General features: G+C 43.1%; 1 protein-coding gene across 1 annotated transcript in view; it reads right to left on the bottom strand.

Annotated features, from left to right (window-relative positions):
• Positions 1 to 23,290, bottom strand: part of LOC126275984 (uncharacterized) — a 448,194-nt gene that overhangs the window by 160,196 nt on the left and 264,708 nt on the right. Inside the window, exon 5 of the mRNA XM_049977243.1 lies at positions 11,987 to 12,066. Coding sequence (XP_049833200.1) covers positions 11,987 to 12,066 — 80 coding nt within the window. The remainder of the gene's footprint in view (positions 1 to 11,986; positions 12,067 to 23,290) is intronic.

Below are 23,290 nucleotides of genomic sequence, written 5' to 3'. Positions count from 1 at the left end.
GATCCGTAGAACGCCAGTTTTCTTTCTCCTGATAACGACATCCTCTTGAGTAGTCCCCGCCCGGAGATCCGAATGGGGGGACTATTTTACCTCCGGAATATTTTACCCAAGAGGACGCCATTATCATTTAATCATACAGTAAAGCTGCATGCCCTCGGGAAAAATTACGGCCGTAGTTTCCCCTTGCTTTCAGCCGTTCGCAGTACCACAACAGCAAGGCCGTTTTGGTTAGTCTTACAAGGCCAGATCAGTCAATCATCCAGACTGTTGCCCTTGCAACTACTGAAATGTCTGCTGCTCCTCTTCAGGAACCACACGTTTGTCTGGCCTCTCAACAGATACCCCTCCGTTGTGGTTGTACCTAAGGTACGGCTATCTGTATTGCTGAGGCACACGAGCCTCCCCACCAACGCCAAGGTCCATGGGAGGGGGATTTAGGAATTTGTAACTAGTAAAATAGGCCGCTGAGGATTCATAATGTTTCTAAATGTCTCTAATAATTAGAGGATATAGACAGAAAAATAAACATTTGCTGAGTTTCAAAACGAGCGGCAAGTCTGTAATGTTATAATTTGATATGAACAATATTATTAGTGAAATGACTGTTTGACACTGCGATGCATGAAGGAATCAAAGACGCTATAATCTTGCAGAGAGATACGAACAACATTATCATCACTGATATATACACTATGCGGCCAAAGGTATCCGGACACCCCCCAAAATATACGTTTTTCATATTAGGTGCGTTGTGCTGCCACCTACTGCCTGGTACTACATATCAGCGACCTCAGTAGTCATTAGACATCGTGAGAGAGCAGAATGAGGCGCTCTGCGGACTCACAGACTTCGAAACTAGTCAGGTGATTGGATGTCACTTGTATCATCCGTCTGTACGCGAGATTTTCACACTCATAAACATCCCTAGGTCCACTGTTTCCGATGTGATAGTCAAGTGGAAACGTGAAGGGACACGTATAGCACAAAACCGTACAGGCCGACCTCGTCTGTTGACTGACAAAGACCGCCGATATTTGAAGAGGGTCGTAATGTGTAACAGGCAGATATCTATCCAGACCATCACACAGGAATTCCAAACTGCATCAGGATCCACTGCAAGTACTTTGACAGTTAGGCGGGAGGTGAGAAAACTTGGATTTCATGATCGAGCGGCTGCTGAAAACTTGGAATTCATGGTCGAGCGGCTGCTCATAAGCCACACATCACTCCGGTAAATGTCAAACGACGCCTTCCTTGTTCTAACGAGAGTAAACATTGGACGATTGAACAGTGGAAAAACGTTCTGTGGAGTGACGAATCACGGTACACAATGTGGCGGCCCTGATGGTAGGTTGTGGGCATGGGGAATGCCCGGTGGATGTCATCTGCCAGCGTGTGTAGTTCCAAAAGTAAAATTCGGAGGCGGTGGTGTTATGGTGTGGTCATGTTTTTCATGGAGGGGGCTAGCACCCCTTGTTCTTTTGAGTGGCACTATCACAGCACAGGCCTACACTGATGTTTTAAGCACCTCCTTGTTTCTCACTGTTGAAGAGCAATTCGGTCGTTCAGCACGATCAAGAACGTGTTCATAATGCACGGACTGTGGCGGAGTGGTTACACGACAATAACATCCCTGTAATGGACTGGCCTGCACAGAGTCCTGATCTGAATCCTGCAGAACACCTTTGGGAAGTTTTGGGACGCCGACTTCGTGCCAGGCCTCACCGACCGAAACGATACCTCTCCTCAGAGCAGCACACCGTGAAGAATGGGCTGCCATTCCCCTAGAAACCTTCCAGCACCTGATTGAACGCACGCCTGCGAGAATGGAAGCTGTCATCAAGGCATATTGAATTCCAGCGTTACCAATGGAGGGCGCCACAAACTTGTAAGTCATTTTCTACCAGGTGTCCGGATACTTTTGATCACATAGTAAGGATAATTTTTGTTGTTATGCGGAATGTTAATTCTTCTGACAATTGTTCATCGGACTATTGCTCTCTTCAAGATTTTCCTCAAACTACCACAACTCTAGAGATATATTGTATTGTATCATAAGAAATAAAAGAGCTCATCTCAACTGATTAATAGGTGAGACTCGAAATTCGTTATCCTTCTACGATTACATTCTCATAAATATCTAGAGTGTTCCAGGTATCTACGTTGACGTGCGTTTGGAGAGAACCTGGAAACGTGCAAACGAATCTGCAATCACACGGCGATTCTTTACAGACTCAACAGAATGTTTCAAACGGCTCTGAGCACTATGGGACTTAACTTCTGAGGTCATCAGTCCCCTAGAGGTGCTACTCCTGTAACCAAGTAAGCATCTTCCTGTAAAGCGCGGGTCATGGAAGGAAGCAAATAGCTAGTAGGATCTTTAATTCTGCCCATGACGCGAGCACGGATAACGCAAATGATAGTGCTCTACCCGCGAATAACAGGGAGCTGTGTCTGAGTCCCATGTGGAACACAATTTTGTGTAGTCCGAAACGTTCGTCTTGAACTTGCAACTGTTCTTCGGGTACTTAGTGGCCGTCTCCGATCCATTGCTGGATACGAAGCAAGTGAGTAGGCGCAGCAGTGGCGCTACAGTAAGCGGAAAGCACACATAAGACGTACGCGGAGAGATGTGCTTCTAAGGTTAATAGGGGCTTATGGTACAACAGCAGAATACATGGTGTTGGTAATTTTGGGAATGTAGCCTGCCGATATAATGGTCAAGTACATGACAGTACGCTATTGTTTGCGGAAAGTGGACACTGATAAGAAGACGCAAGTTAATTCCGGAGAAACAGTACGAGGCAAACGCATACTCGATGGTCTGTTTACGAAATGTACCCAGACATGCGTGAAAGAAAGAAAATGCAGTGCATGAACAGTATCGCACCTACCTGCATAAAATAGGCAAAAGAAAGACAGATGCGACTGTGAACAGGCGGGAAGTGGCAGAAACCACTGCTTAGCAGAGGGACACGTAATGAAATTTAATGGGACTGAAGCGGTTGCTGCCAGCTATTGGCACTGTGTTTTGAGGGCGTCCACTGAATTACGCTAGCTGACGATCTTATTAATAGTGACGAGGGCTATCCTCTGAGCAAACTGTTAAAAGCACGGTGTTGGTTGATTTAATTGGCAGAAGAGTTTGACGACTAGTTGCGGCAGCGATACCTCGTTTTTATTTCCCTTCGAGCACTGACAACTGTTCGTGTTCCTCTGAAGTGGAGCAACACTCAAAGCACTCAGCGCTTGCTGACCTATAAAGGTAACACCGGCTCCATCGTGGCGTCAGGTCGACGAGGCTCTACGGCCTGGACCGTCGAATAACTTGAAGGTCGGACTGTAAACCAAAGAACAGTTTCCCAACTACATGCGTTTTGCTAATTATCTAGTTATAACGAAGTCAGATTATGACAAAACTGTATGCCACAAAAAAAAGGAAACTGATGTCAGATCTGAATCCAGTGTCCAAAAACCTATTTGATTAAGCAATTACATAATAAAAAACAATCAAAACCTTTTTTTCGGTGGTCTGAAGATAGCGATATTCTCAAATTAATCGTCAGGTTTTGGCGGAGGAAATCGTTTATTTCGCAAATAATTTTCATTTAAGTTTCTTTATACCTCCGTAACACACCATTATTGATCAAACAATCGAGGTACAACTGGGTTCACTGATTTTTCGATTTCTTCCTAGTCTGATCTAATGAGAAATCCAAATACTTGGACAATGCTCACAAATCGGTTGCAAAACATTCTTTTGAGGACATTTTACATAACGCTACAATTACCAGAATTATGTTGATGAATCAAGTTGCGGTATCTTCCTTGAAATGACAACATAATGAGAGGGAAATCTCAAGAGCGCTTCTTCCCCGTTTTGACAATATCCGAAGTTTTCTCCGTTTCTAATTAACACTGATCGTCTAGACCAAATTTCTAGCCGTTATGGAATAGTCACTCCATTCACTACAGTGCCGTTTTCAATGTAGTTAAACTACGTCGATTATCCCGAAATTGTATCCAAACCTTTGTGAATACGAAAATGAACACACTTCATAAGCCAAAAAAAATGTTCAAATGTGTGTGAAATCTTATGGGACTTATCTGCTAAGGTCATGAGTCCCTAAGCTTACACACTACTTAACCTAAATTATCCTAAGGACAAACACACACACTCATGCCCGAGGGAGGACTCGAACCTCCGCCGGGACCAGCCACACAGTCCATGACTGCAGCGCCTTCATAAGCCGCGACTGCAGTGTAGACACTTTTATTGCTCCGAGATGACCGGCTTCAACAGTCTTATGCTGTGACCATCTGATCTTCTGGATCATGCTATAAAATTGCCATGTTACGTAAAGTAAAAGCGTAGAAGGCATTCCCCACGTATATATGTCTCGATAAAAAGCCAGTCGACAAAATATACACAGTTGGTAAATACACACAAATGTGTATTTTATCGACTGGTTTTTATCAAGGTATATATAATGCGATCGCGATGTATGAAGTGTGTTCACTTTCAACCATACCGATCCGCCCTACAGCACAGCATCTGTACCTTGCAAAATACTTCATGAATATAGAAAGGAAACATCTTTTCTAATGATCACTCCTCTCTCTTGGTTAACGTAGCTGAGCCGTGAGAAACTGTAGACTTGTTACTGATATTAACATGAATCTTACAATTTGTTTTCGCAGCATGGTTTAATCCAAGCTCTCGGTTGGTCCAATATTTCTGCTGCTGATGGTTCTCTGTTCCCGGTACGTACACGAGAAGTAATTAAGCGTTCCATTCCCATAAGCTGTGAGGGACTTACACATTTCCACCTAAACGGAGCCCCGCTTGTGAGGCTCCGACTGACAAGAGGGATGCGACAGCTACGCCACATGTTACACAGGGTGTCCCACCTGAACTTTTCACCGCCAATATCTCTGGAACCACAATAGATATTGACAAACAGCTTTCACGGGTATGTACGTACGACAGGGGGTCACGAAAGTAAATACTCTGAGACAGTCTAAATCGTTTGCAAATACTGGTTTCAACACATTTTTTTAAAAATGAACACACCATGTATTCGATACGCAATCAATAACATGAGAAATCACAATAATAATGGCGTTGGTTGCATCACAATATGTCTGTTACCACTCGAGAAATTGGAACGCGAAGTTGGCGCGTGAAGTGAACGAAAAGCGCCGCTATTGCACTTAACCGCGATGCAAGTGTGACGTGTACATTGCTCGTAATCGCAAGGTGATTGACTTATTACGATGCGACGAACGTTGCAGCATGTTGCTGTGTACACTGTTAGTACGTGGCCCGGGAAAAATACGGATGTCCAGTCTGTCACTCATCTTTAGTGACTGCAACACAACTGAACCGTTGCAGACGGTGCAGCGCACACATAAACCTACAGTAGTACCAACAAACCAAACAGAAGTCTACTCCGTAACACACAAAATGTACGCCGTTGTGCAGTCACCTGTCTCATTGCCGAAACGCTATAACGTACCTGTATATTCGAAGAGATCGCCACCTGCTTGGCAACGCCGCTGTGCGCGCTCCATCAAGTATCCACTCAGTGTGTCAGTGTTTGTGGTACTATTGCAGCGCATGGAGCGGTAATACGGGCTTTCATGTTGGCCATTGTTGTTGGGATCTACAGGTACACCACATCTTTCACATATCCCCACAGAAAAAAGTCATTGGAGAGTGAGGTCCGGCGACCGTGCTGGAAATCCCTGAATGGGACTGCCCCCATCCAGTCCATCGATGTGCGGATTGTTGGTTCAGCGCCCTTCGTGCCACCAAAAGATTACGCGCAGGGCATCCATCATGTTGATACCACATCATTTAGCCACAAATGAAGGGTAGGTCTTCCATCAGTACACGTAAGGTACAGATCAGGAACCGTTCGTACTGTCGCCTGTTAAAGACTGCCATCAATGAAATATTGGCCAATGGTGTAAAGTCGTAGGATACAACACCATACATTGACACTCCACTGAAGTTGATGCTCAACCCAGCGAATCCAGTATGTGTTTTCTGGTGACCAGTAGCGCATATTGTGTAAGTTGACGTTCCCATAGTTTGTAAACGTGGCCGCATCGGTAAACGGTACCCTGCACACAAAGTTATGGCCTTGCCGCAGAACCCACTCACAGTAATCCAGGCGATCGTAAACGTTGTTGCCGAGGAGGCCTTGATGCAGCGCCAAGTGATACGGATGGTACCTATGTCTGTACAGAATATGCATCACGCTTGTTCGAGGTATTCCCTATCTACCGATTTGCATGAGGGTTTAGTGCACCGACCACCTGAACAGATACCTCTGCTGCTTCATGTGTTACGCCTCTGCTCCGGATCCGCGTACGTGAAGACAACGGCCCTGTCGCGCGAAGTCTTCTAAGAATATTCATGAAGGTAGGGCGAGTCGAATGATGTCTATTAGGGTACCGCTGGTCATACACTTGTGCCAGTTTGGTGACATTCTCTGTACAGTAATATTACGTCAACCATTTACTCATTTTCTAGGCGCTCAGTCCGGAACCGCGCGACTGCTACGGTCGCAGGTTCGAATCCTGCCTCGGGCATGGATGTGTGTGATGTCCTTAGGTTGGTTAGGTTTAAGTAGTTCTAAGTTCTAGGGGACTGATGACCACAGATGTTAAGTCCCATAGTGCTCAGAACCATTTGAACCATTTCCTCATTTGTAAATACCATGTCAAATGCCTAGAACGGACGGGCAGGTAAATCAATATCACGATTACAACAGTGATACAAATTACTATGTACACCACACCGGTGCCATGTACCTGTACGTACTTCCACATACAACAATCTGCTTCGTAGTGAGCCGATCCCGCACACAGCGCCGATTGCGTACACTAGAGATGGGCAAGGTCGTTCATCCTTGGGAACTAGTTCACTGGTGATCGCTCTTTTTTAGGAACCGTTTATTTTTACTCCCTCGCCGTTCAGTCTGCTTCGTGCATCGTCCTTACAAAAAATTGAAAATTAGTAGCAAGATGGAAGGCGCCAAGAGAGGGCACTTGCCGCCGCCCCCCCCCCCCCCCCCCCCCCCAGGAGTACAGAGTTTTTATTCATAACAGAATTCTCAGACACTTGAAATTTTCGTGATTCTGCAAAACATCTCGTTTAGCCAACTGTAGCGTTACTGGATGATCGCAGTGAAATAATGTAAGGTGGCGCACGAAAAACCGGCCTCGAGTACAAACTGCTCACCAATTACTCACGATTTGTTGACCGCTACGAGCAGAATAGGTAAACATGTAATAATTAGGTAGTGAATAAATAACAAATAAGCTAATGCAAACAACTTCGAAACAACAGATGACGATTGGTAAGCGACAATGAGCATTCTAGTACTCGGGGCCGATTTTTCGTGCGCCACCCTGTGCCATTAAAATAATATTGTAGATTTAGCATATTCTCTTCACAAAATGTGACACCATGCACTCGATTACGAAGCGCCGGCTTCATTCGGTTGTAAGGCGGTGTGCCTTCCATAACAACGAACATACTCTTTTACCTTGTATCACAGAAAGACGGAAAATGGCGACTCGTGCGTGCCGTGCTGACGTCCTTTGCATGTGTAATGACAAGAAATCTTGCCTTTTGACAAGTATTTCTTCTGCTGTTTATCGAAACAGTGAAGTAAGCTGATACGCCGCTTTGTTACCTGGAACGATGTATGTATTACATACCACGTAATTTTTATGTAATTTACGTAATTATAAAATACATTTTAATTACCGGTCGTGGACACTGAATAGAATACGAAAAGAACCAGAAGTTCAGAGTTCAAAAATGATTTGAAACAGATCTAGAATGGGCGTGCGAAGCGAACGAAACGAACAACAACTCGATACTGAACTAACTATGAGCAGCCGGCAGTGGAACTGCGACGAATGGCCAAGCGAAGAAGGACGAGTCCAGCCGAGCGAGACCGAGACAGGAACGAGACCGGCCGACGTGCCGCTCGCGAACGAGACCGGCCGTTTCCCGTTCCGAGGAACTGTAAGTACAAAGCCGCGACCTAAGTGAACTTTGAAAGACCGTTCATTAGGATTCGTTCCTAGCTCGTTCCCTTCATCTTGGTGAACCGTTCCTTTCGACCCGTTAGTTCGTGAACGACTCATCTCTATTGCACACAACTAGAGAGACGAAGGGTTGACTTGGGCGGTGTAATGGGGTGGCGTACACTGGCCAGTATTGTTCCGTGGCCTGTATGTAGATAAACAGAAATCGCACAAGAGAGAACGTTATGTACAGTAGTGGACAAAACGAGCGAGACCCCTCCCCTTTTCGTTATGCTGATCCGCACAGCTTTAAAGTCTGCTACACAGCATAACAGGCAAAGCGACGAAGTGCTACCAACATACTATGCACAGGCGTGAAACTGACAAACTATCCGAACTTTCTCAGACTGTTTTCAATCATGTGTATGACTGTATTAATGCTGATTAGTATGTTAAACACAAGAAGTAAATATAAGATGTAAATAAAAGAGGAAACGCTAATTAGTATGAACTGTACTAATAAAAATGAATTTCAGCTTATCGAGATAACATAACTGTTATAATAAGACAATGTACCCCAGATCGTTGCGAATTAGCAAAACATTATGCGCATTCGGCTGCGAAACCGTCTGTGTCAACGTTCGGACCAGTCATACTGGATTACCGTTGCTGACCTACCATGAAAGTGTGTAAATTTAGCAATGTGTGAAGATTCATAACGAAATTTTGTTAAAAATCATTGAGTGGCACACAATAAGTCAAATCAATTATTGACAGAAGCGGAAAAAGTAATCAGTAACAAGTATGAAAGTCTACAAGATCTTCATATTTGCATCCACGGGGCGCCGGCACAGAATAAAGATAGCTATAAAACGTATTGGGGGCGCGGGAATTTCTTAAAATTGCTTTACTGATAGTCTATTTGCCTCCATCGAGACTAGAACCGAAAACAAAGCCAGACCTCTCTTGCAGTAGCAAACACCTTTCACAACGCTAGCAGACAACCCAAGCAAACAGCCCTCTGTTATTAGCACAGACTTGAACAAGCCGGTAATTTCGCAATGAAAATGATCTGCAGTTTCTGTTGCATAGAGCTTTCTCGACTCGAAAACAAGAATTTTCTACCTCATTCGGGATGTTTATCGAAGAAACAAAATGCTGTTACTAAGCGAGTAAATTTAGTAGGATAATTCTGCACCACCCCAGGAAATAAACGGCTACATAGCTGTCAAACGTTTTTTTACAATATTTCGAATTCTCCATTAGATCGCCACAGCCCGAAAACGTCCATTAGCCGCAGTGTCTCTTAAGCTAATTAGCAATGGGAATGCTTGCACTTTAAAACGCGCTGGCATTAATACTGGGATCTGAATTACCACGTGTATAGGCAAATGGATTTCATTTGCATTCCTGTAAACGTGATTTGGATGGAAAGCATATCTACGAATAACATGCTGATATATCGACTGCAACTAGAACATTTCCAATAAAGAGTAGGGGGAATTATTTATGCAGCCCTCATCTTCAGTAACTGTCGTAGCTATTTTTGTTGTTAGCAGGCCGGCCGCGGTGGTCTCGCGGTTCTAGGCGCTCAGTCCGGAACCGCGGGACTGCTACGGTCGCAGGTTCGAATCCTGCCTCGGGCATGGATGTGTGTGATGTCCTTAGGTTAGTTAGGTTTCAGTAGTTCTAAGTTCTAGGGGACTGATGACCACAGATGTTGAGTCCCATAGTACTCAGAGCCATTTTTTGTTGTTAGCATTTCGTCACCTAAATCGGTAAACATGGAACCCTACTAGTCTCACTTTCTACGCCGTTTATCTGTCTACCCAGCCCTTAAAACCCGTTTTGCTAATTCGTAACGATCTGGGGTACTTTGTCTTACTGAAATAGTTATGTTATCTCGATAAGCTGAAATTCATTTTTATTAGTACAGTTCATACTAATCAGCGTTTCTTCTGTCATTTACATCTTATATTTACGTGTTGTGTTTAACACACTAATCAGCATTAATATAGTCACACACATGACTGAAAACAGTCTGAGAAAATTCGAATAGTTTGTCAATTTCACGCCTGTGCATAGTATGTTGGTAGCACTTCGTCGCCTTGCCTGTTATGCTGTGTAGCAGACTTTAAAGCTGTGCGGATCAGCATAACGAAGAGGCGAGGGGTCTCGCTCGTTTTGTCCACGACTGTAAATATCACTGTTGTGGCAGAAATCCCTTTTATTATTTTCGGCCCTCGTGATAACACAGTGAAAGTAAAATACATACGTCAAGCACATCGCGATTACGAGCAACTTGTGGGTCACGCTTACATCGTGGGAAGTGCAATATCAGCGCGTTCTATTCACTTCACGCATCAACTTTGTGTTCCAGTCTCTCGGGATGTAACTGCCGTATTGCGATGCAACCAACACCATTATTATTGTGATTTCTCTTATTGATTGCATTTCGAATAATATGGGGTTGTCCATTTAAAAAAAAAAAGACAAGTTTGTGTTGAAACCAGTATTTACAAACGGTTTAGAATGTCTCATAGTATTTACTTTCTTGAGCTCCTGCCGCACATTCATACCCGTGGAAGCCGTTTGTTAATATCTATTGCGGTTCCTGAGATACTGGCGGTGGAAAGTTTAGATGCGACACCCTGTATTTTAATAAGAGTCACTCTCCTAGCGTTGGTCGGGGAGACAGGGTACAGAACGAACAACTCTGACACTACTAATCGCCGTCCTGCAGCAATCCGAATTCGTTCAGAGAAATTCCTATGTTCTACTGCAGGACTGCAAACGTAAAACGATAGCTGATTCTGTTTGATCTTTAACCGGCACCGTGTAATGTCATCAACTACCTCAACAAAGGACGAGTCTCAAAATATCAATTCAAGAATGTGAAGCCTAACCGAAATGAAAAACTTCAATTTCCACGGAAATATTACAGCTTATTCCCATTTGAATAACCACTGACAAGTCCATTTACTAGCACTTACGACACATCAAAGAGTAAAGACCTTGAAAAGCTAATGTAGCTCTTATCTCTAAAACTTTACGAGGTACGAAGATAAATCTAACGCTTAATATCCGTAATGCTGTGTGAACATGGTGCCTTTCTAATTTACCTCCACGAGTAGTATTGTGGATGTTTGATGACACAATAAGAATGTGATCTGAAGGAAACTGTAATATATTTATTTAACCTGGCAAGATTAGGGCATCAGGCCCTTTCTTACTCGTACAGTAGTATTCAGTTTCTAAAAAGTGAAAATGTACTACATAGCTTAAGCAACAATGCGTTTAAATACGTCGTGCCTAATGAAATTTTATGACAGACCACGGCTGTGATCTGAATTTTCTGCTTTTCGCAAGCAGTTACATACCTACGCAAACTTTCATTGTCACTAATTTTCCTCCAACTATTTCCGAAAATTGCATTTTGGAGTAGCGAAAAGACCTGGAGACACGCTCCTGTAACCTAGTAGTCATGGCAACTCCACAAAAAAAAATAGAAAACCTGGTTCCCGCTCTTGGTCTGACACAAATTTGCATTAATCACGGATATTCATTACAGTAGAGTTCATTATTCTCTATCATTACTCCGCGGATTCCCTTTCATCAAGCCAGTGAAATTAATGAGTCATTATAACCCACGAACACTTGTATCTCCAGGTATAGCTTCACAATGAACATTGGAGCACAAAAAAATCGACTTTTGGCTAGTCATTTATACGGGCCAAAAGTAGGACGCTGAGTAATATCTGTCACCGTACACGGTAAATTCTTCCACCTCGTCTACAGATTCCATAAAAATACCGTTGCATTATGGCCAATTACATATTGCAATGCATGTCACGTAGCCAGTCGTGGACAACACAGTACCACAAATTACGATAGCAATGTAATAAATAAATAAAAGATTTAAAAAATCCACACTTACCTATCAACCAAGTCGGCAGGAGGCACGATTTTACCGGGACACATGATCTTCCGGTAACGGATGCCGTGGTCATCGAATTCCTACAGGTAAAGAGAACAGATTTCATAACACCAAGCAACGATTTTTTGTATGCATGCAAGAAAATTTATTTGAAGTCTTCACCAAGTCCTTCAGTCTGCATTCGTTCTAAATCCTTACTGCAGAATTGATACACAGCCAATTAATTGCAAAATGAATGGTGCATTTGAACACAGTTTGTATTTAAACACAGTTAGCGATGGTTTCAACGTTTCTACAAACATCTTCATAAGGATATAGTTACAACTTAAACAGGTTAATAGTGAAAACATGTTTCCTCTGAGGTGACAAAAGTGATGGGATACGTGCCCGACCTTGTAATGCTCGGCGTGGAGCAGCAACTCCACGTGACATGGACTCAACAAGTCGTTGGAAGTCCCCTGCAGAAATACTGAGACTACTGCCAAATCATTCACTCGAATTGCCCAGAATGTTCTTCAAAGCAATCGCGAACACTTTTGACCCGATGACATGGCTCATTGTCATGGGAACATGAAGTCCATGAATGGTTGCAAATAGTCTCCAAGCAGCCGAAAGTAATCATTTCCAGCCAATGATCGGTCCAACTGGACCAGAGAACTCAGTCCATTCCATGTAAGCACAGTCTACATCATTGTGAAATCACCCCCAGCCTGCACAGTGTCTTGTTGACAACTTTGGTCTGCGCCAGAAGCGAATAAATAGTATCATCAGCTCTTACTAACTGAAATCGGGACACATCTGACCAGGACAAGGTTTTCCAGCCACCTAGGGTCCAACCGCTATGGTCACGAGCCCGTGAGAGGTGCTGCATGCGACGTCGTGCTTTTAGCAAAGGCATTCGCATCAGCCGTCTGCTCTCATAGCGCATATTCGCCAAATTTCGCCGCACTGTCCTAAGGGTTAAGTTCATCGTACGTCTCCCATTGATTTCTGCAGTTATCTCAAGAATTTTCTTGTCTTGTTTCAGCGGACCTCGGTCCAATTTAGATGAACCCGTGCCCACTGCAATCGTTATTAACAATGTCGTTTGGTCAAAATGGCAAGACGTTGGGGTCGACTGATGCGGAGTCCCAACTTCAACAATGTGCGATAATCAGTGTGCTTCGAAACATTTGTGCCTGTACCAGCGTTGCACTCTGTCGTCAAATGGCTCTGAGCACTAAGCGACTTAACTTCTGAGGTCATCAGTTGCCTAGAACTTAGAACTAATTAAACCTAACTAACCTAAGGACATCACACGCATCGATGCCCGAGGCGACTGTAGCGCACTCTGTCGTCAAATCTGTCACAAATCGCTCCTTATCCTGCTCTGCAGAGCGGGAAAACCTCCAACCTCTACCCACTGTGACGAAGCGTGGACGTCCAACGTCTTTTCGCTCACTTACGGCTTCACCGTCCTTCAACCACTTTCCATAGATGCTCACGACAGTAGCATGCGAACAGGTGACCACCTCAACGTTTCCGAGACGCTCGTTTCCAAAGCCGTAACAATCGGCCCTTCTGCCAAAGTCGCTTATGTGAGTAATGTCCCAATTTGTGTAAGTAATCTTCGCTACAATGACTCCACTTTCGCCTCTGTTCCACGTATAAACTTCCATCAACGCGTCACGCGCTTGCAACAACAGGCGGCATTCAGTCTCGCAGTTGTCAGTAAACACACTGTTTTGTCTCGAGTTCCAGTTACCCAATCAACACTTGATTTAGCAATGTTACTCCACTGCAATTTGTGACGCGACATTAATGACACACAATGACTGTATTTTCACTATTTAACACTGCCTGCTCAGAGCTGACTGGTCTAACGTACATCTGTTGTGCACAGCTATCATTTCAAACTGTCGCAGTATTTACTGCTTTGACATTGCTTATACACTACAAATAAAACCTGTTCGGAACTTTTTGGACAGACGTGTACACTTCAGTGCGGGACGTGGGCAGAAAACGTCAAACAAGTACGACAAACATAATGTTGATTTTATTACTAACCGTCGCTTACATAGTTTGTTCAACGTGAGTACCGGAGCAGTCGACGAGACGCTGACCCGTTAAACGACACAATCAACAGTTGTTCGCAGCAGTTCAGGTGGAATCTGAGTAATGGAATCTGAGCAACGGGTTCCTGTATACTGACCTTCACATGAGATATAGACCAAATATGTCCCTGGTAAACGCGTTCTTCTAGATATTCCCAGAGTCAGAAACATGGATCCAGATCGTGTGATCTTGCAGGCCATGTATCTGGGAAACCTTTGAAGATAAGTTCGTGGGAGGTTGCATTAAGTAGGTCTTTCACTGGGCGAGTGACATGAGGTGTTGCCTCAACCTGCATGAAAATATTCGTTTCCACAAAACTGCTGTCTTCCAAAGCAGGAAATCACCTACTGTACACGGAGGTCTCGATAATGTGCAGGCGTCACAGTACACCTGATACACCCTCTGAATGTATTCTCTTCAAAGAGCGCACCGAGAATAAAAGTGTTTGTGAATCCACTTCACACAGTCACATAAAGCGACTGCAATGCAGTACCCCAACTTCGGCAGTTCTGTGTATTCACTGCGACCTGCAGTGTAAAATGTGCCTCGTCTCTCCACTGCACGCCCGCATATCATCTTCGATCCGGGTCAGAAACCGAAGAGCAAATTCAGAACGTTGCTCCAGATCGTGAGGTTTAGTCGCTGCACCGTCTGCATCTTGTACGGGTACCAGAGTAAACAGACCGGAAAACTTCCCGTGCTGTCCACCATGGAATGGACAATTCTAGTGACACTGCACGAGCCCTACCACTAGCCGGGACACGTGCGCATGGTCAGTTACAACAAAAAGCAACCTCGTCAGTAACATCCAACGGGACAGGACGCCTTCCTCTTCCAGGTGCAATACCAAGCTCACCCGTATTTCTGAATTTCGTTACAGTGTTCCTGAAGTCATTTAATGACATCGGCCTTCTCCTCATATCTTTCACTCGGTGCCACTCTCACAATGCAGTACTGTAATAGCTGCTGTGCATGTAAAACAGTTCCACTAACAGCGTACAGTCATTCTTCTCGGTAGCCCCACTGTTCATTCATGTTATGGCTTGTCAAATGACAGTGCCATACCGTAATGAGAACAGTGTACAGCGCCGAATATGAACATGGTGACTAAACCTGGAACTGATCCTTCTTGCAGCGTACATCGGTTCCGCATTAATGCATTAGCATATCTACCAAGCTTCGCTGCCATACTATAATTACAGACCATATTGGACCTGCGAAAGTAGCTGCACTTTAATTATTACCACCCGGTACTAGGTCAGTCGCGGTGCTAGCAGTTTTGTTAGAGTTTATATATAGTGAAATGCAACGATGAACGGGCAGTACGGTTAAGGAGGCTGTCCCTTCGCACAGTTAGCTGCTGCAAAGGTCGGAGAAATGCAACGAAATACCACCTGCAATAGGGCTATGTCTAGTACCTCACTGTGATGTTCTAAGCAACCTTCCAAACAGCCAAGCAATTTAAAACTATGAGCTGGGCCGAGACGCGAAACTGCCGACTGAGCTACCCAAGCACGACTCAAGACCCATCCTCACAGCTGTACTTCCGGCAGTACCTCTCTTCTGAAACCAATCTTCAAGTTACTGACGGCATTACATGATGAAATTGTACAAAAGCACTTCGTAGAAATGTGCTCAATTATATGTTCAGGTAACACTTTCTTAAAAAGTACTTGATGTTCCTGTAAATTGTAGCAAGTTCTAATGTAATTAATAGTGGTGATACTTTATGGAAATTGGTTTCTTCATTTGCTTAGTGTCCTCCGCAGAGTGAACTTGTGATCGCTGTACTACTCACACGAAAAGAATATGTCATTTAAAATCGCCCTCTGAAGCTGGATCACACTAACACGGTGGAGAGTTTCTAACAACTGTCCTATGAAAGTGATTACAGAAGTTTATGTAATGGAAGCGCGTCCTTATGATGCCCAGGCCATAAATCACGATCTTCTACGAGGAACATAATGTAGTAATGGCAGCCTGTAAGTCCAGATATTTTGTAGAAGAGAAAAGTATGTGCAAAATTTGTCCCTCACAACTTGACTCCCGAAGAAAAACAAAGATTGGGTGCCTGCTATAACTTTATTGAATTGCGAAACACGGGTATTTCTTTCCTGGATAATATCATCACGGATGATGAGACTTAGTGTTACAAGAACACGCCACAAAACGACGAAGTTCAGAAATTCACATGAGGGGTCAACATTTCGACGACGGAGCTGACATTCAAGCCAATGTGACGCGCGTCCTGAACATCATCCCAAAGAAGGACTTTTCTGACAGTTTCTCATCGCTGTATGAACGTTTCGTGCGTGGCACTTAAGAAAGTCACGAAGGCGCAGGATGGGGGAGGGGGGGGGGAGGAAGGGGGGGGGGGGAGTGTGTGTGTGTGTGTGTGTGTGTGTGTGTGTGTGAGTGAGAGAGAGAGAGAGAGAGAGAGAGAGAGAGAGACCAAGCAGAACATTTAATGTATTAAAATCACCACCTTTAAGTTTTTCTATTTTTCCAATTAATCCAGTCGAAACTTTTTTGACTGAGAGTGTACATACTTTCGGTACAATGGGGATAGTGAAATTCGCTGAAGAAAGTGCGATTGTCTGATTGCAGTTAGGCCTCAGACTGTTTGCGTTGATAGAAAAATTAGCGTAGGTGCCTATGAAAACATTTTAGACAAAAGCCGGTCCCCAAAATATAGCAGTAGTGTGTGCCCATAGGCAAGGATCTGGGTTAAAATCGCAGTCTCAAAGTTTAATACTTGTACAAAGTTTCCAATCATCACAGACGGAAATATTCATTCTAAAAATTCTGAAAACCCACGATAATGTTCTTATCCGCAACAGTCAGCTCCATAGTTGTTCATACAAAATCAAAGTGGTTCTCTGTACAGGTCTTTGAACAGCCCACTTCTCAACCCCAATGAACATTTTTGGAATTAACAATAGCGTCGTTGCAAGCCAAAGTAAATATTCTAGTCCTCGAAAACAACTACTAACAACACTGCACAAAAAATATCGACCACTTCCGATTTGAGGAAACGTGTCGAGGTATTAGAGATAAAGTTAGTGAACTGCTTATAGACGTTGACTATGAAATTATTCGTATATTGGAGCACCACCTAATTAATGACAATTCAGAGGCTTCCTTTACCAGGATACAGATTAGGTGGCTGTTTGTCAAGGAGTTACTAGCCGGCTGTGGGAGAGTGGCCATGTATGTAAAAAACAGTATTCCATTGGAGTGCACATATGTATCATGGCACTGCGCTGTACAGATACACTCCTGGAAATGGAAAAAAGAACACATTGACAACGGTGTGTCAGACCCACCATACTTGCTCCGGACACTGCGAGAGGGCTGTACAAGCAATGATCACGCGCACGGCACAGCGGACACACCAGGAACCGCGGTGTTGGCCGTCGAATGGCGCTAGCTGCGCAGCATTTGTGCACCGCCGCCGTCAGTGTCAGCCAGTTTGCCGTGGCATACGGAGCTCCATCGCAGTCTTTAACACTGGTAGCATGCCGCGACAGCGTGGACGTGAACCGTATGTGCAGTTGACGGACTTTGAGCAAGGGCGTGTAGTGGGCATGCGGGAGGCCGGGTGGACGTACCGCCGAATTGCTCAACACGTGGGGCGTGAGGTCTCCACAGTACATCGATGTTGTCGCCAGTGGTCGGCGGAAGGTGCACGTGCCCGTCGACCTGGGACCGGACCGCAGCGACGCACGGATGCACGCCAAGACCGTAGGATCCTACGCAGTGCCGTAGGGGACCGCACCGCCACTTCCCAGCAAATTAGGGACACTGTTGCTCCTGGGGTATCGGCGAGGACCATTCGCAACCGTCTCCATGAAGCTGGGCTACGGTCCCGCACACCGTTAGGCAGTCTTCTGCTCACGCCCCAACATCGTGCAGCCCGCCTCCAGTGGTGTCGCGACAGGCGTGAATGGAGGGACGAATGGAGACGTGTCGTCTTCAGCGATGAGAGTCGCTTCTGCCTTGGTGCCAATGATGGTCGTATGCGTGTTTGGCGCCGTGCAGGTGAGCGCCACAATCAGGACTGCATACGACCGAGGCACACAGGGCCAACACCCGGCATCATGGTGTGGGGAGCGATCTCCTACACTGGCCGTACACCTCTGGTGATCGTCGAGGGGACACTGAATAGTGCACGGTACATCCAAACCGTCATCGAACCCATCGTTCTACCATTCCTAGACCGGCAAGGGAACTTGCTGTTCCAACAGTACAATGCACGTCCGCATGTATCACGTGCCACCCAACGTGCTCTAGAATGTGTAAGTCAACTACCCTGGCCAGCAAGATCTCCGGATCTGTCCCCCATTGAACATGTTTGGGACTGGATGAAGCGTCGTCTCACGCGGTCTGCACGTCCAGCACGAACGCTGGTCCAACTGAGGCGCCAGGTGGAAATGACATGGAAAGCCGTTCCACAGGACTACATCCAGCATCTCTACGATCGTCTCCATGGGAGAATAGCAGCCTGCATTGCTGCGAAAGGTGGATATACACTGTACTAGTGCCGACATTGTGCATGCTCTGTTGCCTGTGTCTTTGTGCCTGTGGTTCTGTCAGTGTGATCATGTGATGTATCTGACCCCAGGAATGTGTCAATAAAGTTTCCACTTCCTGGGACAATGAATTCACGGTGTTCTTATTTCAATTTCCAGGAGTGTATTTGAATGTTGTACAGGGGCAGTTGAATTTAGTAAAACTAAACTTATAATTGGGTTGTTTATAGGTCCTGTAACTCTGACTTCAGAGCATTTCTGCTCAACCTAGAGAGAGTTCTTGATTCACTTTGGAGGAAGTACCAGAAATTAGTTACATATGGTGACTTCAATGTAAATTTTGTATGTGATGGTGCAAGAAGAAGGATGTTGGTGGATCTCCTAAATTCACATGATCTGTCGTAGACGGTATTTTTTCCAATTATTTTTATGCATTCTTCATAACTAGATGGAAGTTCTGTTACTAAAAGAGCGAATGGCGTTTCAGATCATGATGCACAAATATTAACACTAAAAGGCTTTTGGACTCAAGTGTCACACATAATTACGTATTATGTAGGAAAGATAATCCAACAGCAATAGTGAGTTTGTTAAACCTTGTCAAGGAACAAGAGTGGCAGGATGTTTATAGTGCCGATAACATAGATGATAAATACAATGATTTCCTTAACACATTTCTCATGCTCTTTGAGAGTTGCTCCCCATTAGAACGTTCTACACGGGGTACTAGCAGTAATAGGCAGTCCGGGTGGCTGACTAGTGGGATAAGGATATCATGTAGAGCGATGAGGGAATTATATCAAAATGTTGGTAGTAGTAAATTCAAGCTACAGTAGCCCATTACAAACACTATTGTAAGGTGCTTCAAATTTATTAGGAAGGCAAAGAGGATGTGGTGTGCAAATAGAATAGGTAATTAAAAAAAATTGTTCAAATGGCTGAGCACCATGGGACGTAACTTCAAAGGTCATCAGTCCCCTCGAACTTAGAACTACTCAAACCTAACTAACCTAAGGACATCACACACATCCATGCCCGAGGCAGGATTCGAACCTGAGACCGTTGCTGTCGCGCGGCTCCAAACAATAGCGTCTTTAACCGCTTGGCCACCCCGGCCGCCGAATATCTAATTCACAGGATAAAATTAAAACCATATGGTCAGTTGTGAAGGAGGTGTCTGGTCAGCGGCACGAGGTCGACGATATAAGTCAGTTCGCATATATACGTACAGTATTTAATAATCATTTTCTGAGCATTGCTGATGAATTAAATAAAAATTTAGTTTCTACAGGCAATCATATAACTTTCTTCGCAAATGCCTTTCCGAGATTGATGTCTGAAATACTCCTCTGTGCTACAGACAAGGGGGAGACTGAGTCAATAATTAAATCACTGCAGACTAAGGACTGTCATGGATACGATGGAGTGCCTAGCAGAATATTAAGTACTGTGCTGCACATGTTAGCCCTGTATTTAGCCATATTTGTAATTTTTTCTTTAGGAATAGTCAGTTTACTGAACGATTAAAGTACTCAGTAGTAAAGTCGCTTTATAAAAAGGAAGAAAGGGATAATGTAGAAAATTTTAGACTTATTTCTATGCCATCAGTGTTTGCTAAAGTTATTGAAATGCTGTGTGTGTAAGGATAATTGATCATTTTATATTACACGATTTGCTATCAAATGTACAGTTCGGCTTTAGAAATCGTTTAACAACTGAAAATTCTATATTATCTTTTCTCTGTGAGCTACTGGATAGGTTATTAAAAGGTTTCGAACGCTTGGCATATTTTTTGATTTAACTAAGAAGTTTGATTGTGTTGAGCACAAAATATTGCTGCAGAAGTTGGACCATTACGGAATACGGGGAGTAGCTCACAATTGGTTCACCTCTTACTTTAGCAACAGGCAGCAAAAGGTCATTATTCACACTGTAGAGAATGTTTGTGATGTGGGGTCTGAGTGGGGTACGGTCAAATTGGGGGGGGGGGGAGGGGGGGGGGGTGCCCGAGGGATCAGAGTTTGGTCCATTCCTGTTGCTTATTTATATAAGTGATATGTAACGAGTAACTAAAAAATATTTCTGTTTGCTGACGACACTAGCTTGGTAGTAAAGGATGTTGTGTGTAACATAGGCTCGGTTTCAAGTAGTGCAGTTCATGACCTAAGTTCATGGCTTGTAAAAAATAAACTAACGCTAAATCATAGTGAGACTCAGTTTTACAGTTTCTAACACACAATTCAACAAAACTTGACGTTTTAATTTCACAGAACGGGCATATGATTAGTGAAACTGAACAGGTTAAATTTCTAGATGTTCAGATAGATATTAACTGTCGTGGAAAGCCTACATTCAGGACCTTGCTCAAGGACTTAATGCTGCAATTTTTAATATTCGAGCGGTATCTGAAGTGAGAGATCGTTCGACACGAAAATTAGTCTACTTCGCTTATGTCGTATGATATTAATGTTCACGAGTCAGGGTATTTTGACATTGGCCTCTCAATATATATATATATATATATATATATATATATATATATATATATATATATATATATATATATATATATATAATTCCTTACTCTCATTTCCTGTTAAAAATACTAACTTATACCCAAGAATACGTAGGTTTCACTCAGTTAATACTCGGCAGATATCAAACCTGCATTTGGATCCGACTTCCTTAACTGTTGTGCAGAATGTGTGCAGTATACTGATGCATCCATTTTCAATAGGCTACCACTCGAATTCAAAAATCTCTGCAGTAATCCACGCGCTTTCAAACGAAACTGAAAAGCTTCCACGACTGCTGCAGCATTATGACGACTCCCGTTTTGGGGCGAAATTTAACTTGTCTAATTTATATTTCTTTACCATTTTATTTAAACGTTTAACACAAAAACACAGAATGTCAATGAATAATCCTTATTTTGTTTTTCACTGCAGGATCAATGTCTGGTACTACTCTTCGAGTATTGCTAATTTGAATACAAACTCTTTTAAGTTTATCGATCATACAGAAGTTTTCAATTTTGAATTCTTTTCATCCACATTATTGTAACTCGTTATAATTAGATATCTTCTTTATGTATCTTGGTATGTAAACATAAAACATTACAAATACTGAAGTAGCTGCAGACTTGTAAAGTCGCGAAAGTTTAAATTGGGGAAACAGAAGTCAAACAGACTAATTCTGCTGTGAAACTAATCACGCAAACGTCACACTGTAGGTCTGCAAGTTGTAGCTGTAACCGAATTTCCACACTATCAACATAATCCGCAAGTCAGTGAAGCTGCGCAATCGTCTGCAAGCTGAAAAATTGTATGCTAGCTTGATCTAACTGCAGAATCATTTGTTAAGGGTTCCTCCTGAAAACAAAAATAAATTCTCTTAGTGAAAATGTTGGGAAAATTATTGAGACGTTTATTTCTCCTTCCTGCTTTACGCCTTCCGAATCTCCATATTCTTTTGCATGGAATCCATTGTAATGTTGTTGTAAAATTAATTTTTTCGTTCTGTTGACCGTTTTGAAGCACGTTAATAGAACACTAAGCGTATCAACGTACCGTCGCTTACAATAAACATAAATAAACTAGGTATCCTGCACTGTGATGTTGATGTTGAAGCGTGTGACCGGTTTAAAATTTCTAATCCGACCATAATGCTACTTTTCATCTCTTTAAAAACAGCTACTCTCCATTTTAAGGAAAAACTCCCTTCCAAAAAACTTCCATTAAAAAAAAGTTAATAGCTATTTCACGTCTTAGACCCCAAAACGACTTGACCGTATTCGAATTACACGTACGCCTAAGAAATGTTTGAAATACGGACTGCGTAAAGGGCCGTCGAACCCCGAAAGATGCCAAAGATTATTTTTGATTCTATCACCGTCAAACAGTACAATCTTTACTCCGAACTTAGCGTAAAGTAAAACTGGGAAAAACAAGTATCAAGATATCAAGAAAATTCGAAGCAAAATAATTGGCAGTCAGTGTTTGGAAATCAATTGCTTTGCCTGTTGACTACGTAAATATACATTTAGGGACTACACTAAATCCTGTTCAGTACAATCGACAAGCTTCAAGCAAACAGGCGCTGGCTTACAAGCAGATATTCCTGCTACTACTCCTCAAGAAGACAGAGTAGATTTTTGTCCAGAAAATTCAAGAAAAAGGCTACTCTGATCTTGAAATTAAAATAAACAGCCTCTTATAACAGGAAGGGAAAATGTTATGGTGTTAGTGAATTTTAATGCCTATGTGTCTTAAAGTAACATTCATGTTTTGATAAAATGATAAAATTCATTTTACAACAATTTGTTTTTTAAGCTCTGTGCCAACATTATCATAAACCAGTTTCAATAAAATTTTTGCAGCAAGTAGTCTTGATTTGTTTGCAGACTTCTATGCATTAATATTATCGAAAATGTAATTTGTTTATGTTATCACCACATTTATGTACCGATGTTTAAAGAAAACTTACGGCTCAAATTTGAAATAAGCACTGAAAACAAATTATTAATATTTCTCATAACATGAATGCACAGGACTGTTGAATTATACCTTGTAAAAATGATATTAAAAATTCAAAACCCGAAAACTAACGAGTTATGGATTCAATAACTTGGGTGTTACAACATCTTTATGTAATAGACACGATTATAAAATTTGGTTGT

This window comes from Schistocerca gregaria, chromosome 1, assembly GCF_023897955.1.
Source record: "Schistocerca gregaria isolate iqSchGreg1 chromosome 1, iqSchGreg1.2, whole genome shotgun sequence".
In the NCBI taxonomy this organism is placed as follows: Eukaryota; Metazoa; Arthropoda; class Insecta; order Orthoptera; family Acrididae; genus Schistocerca; species Schistocerca gregaria.
This window is presented reverse-complemented; position numbering and strand designations above follow the sequence as displayed.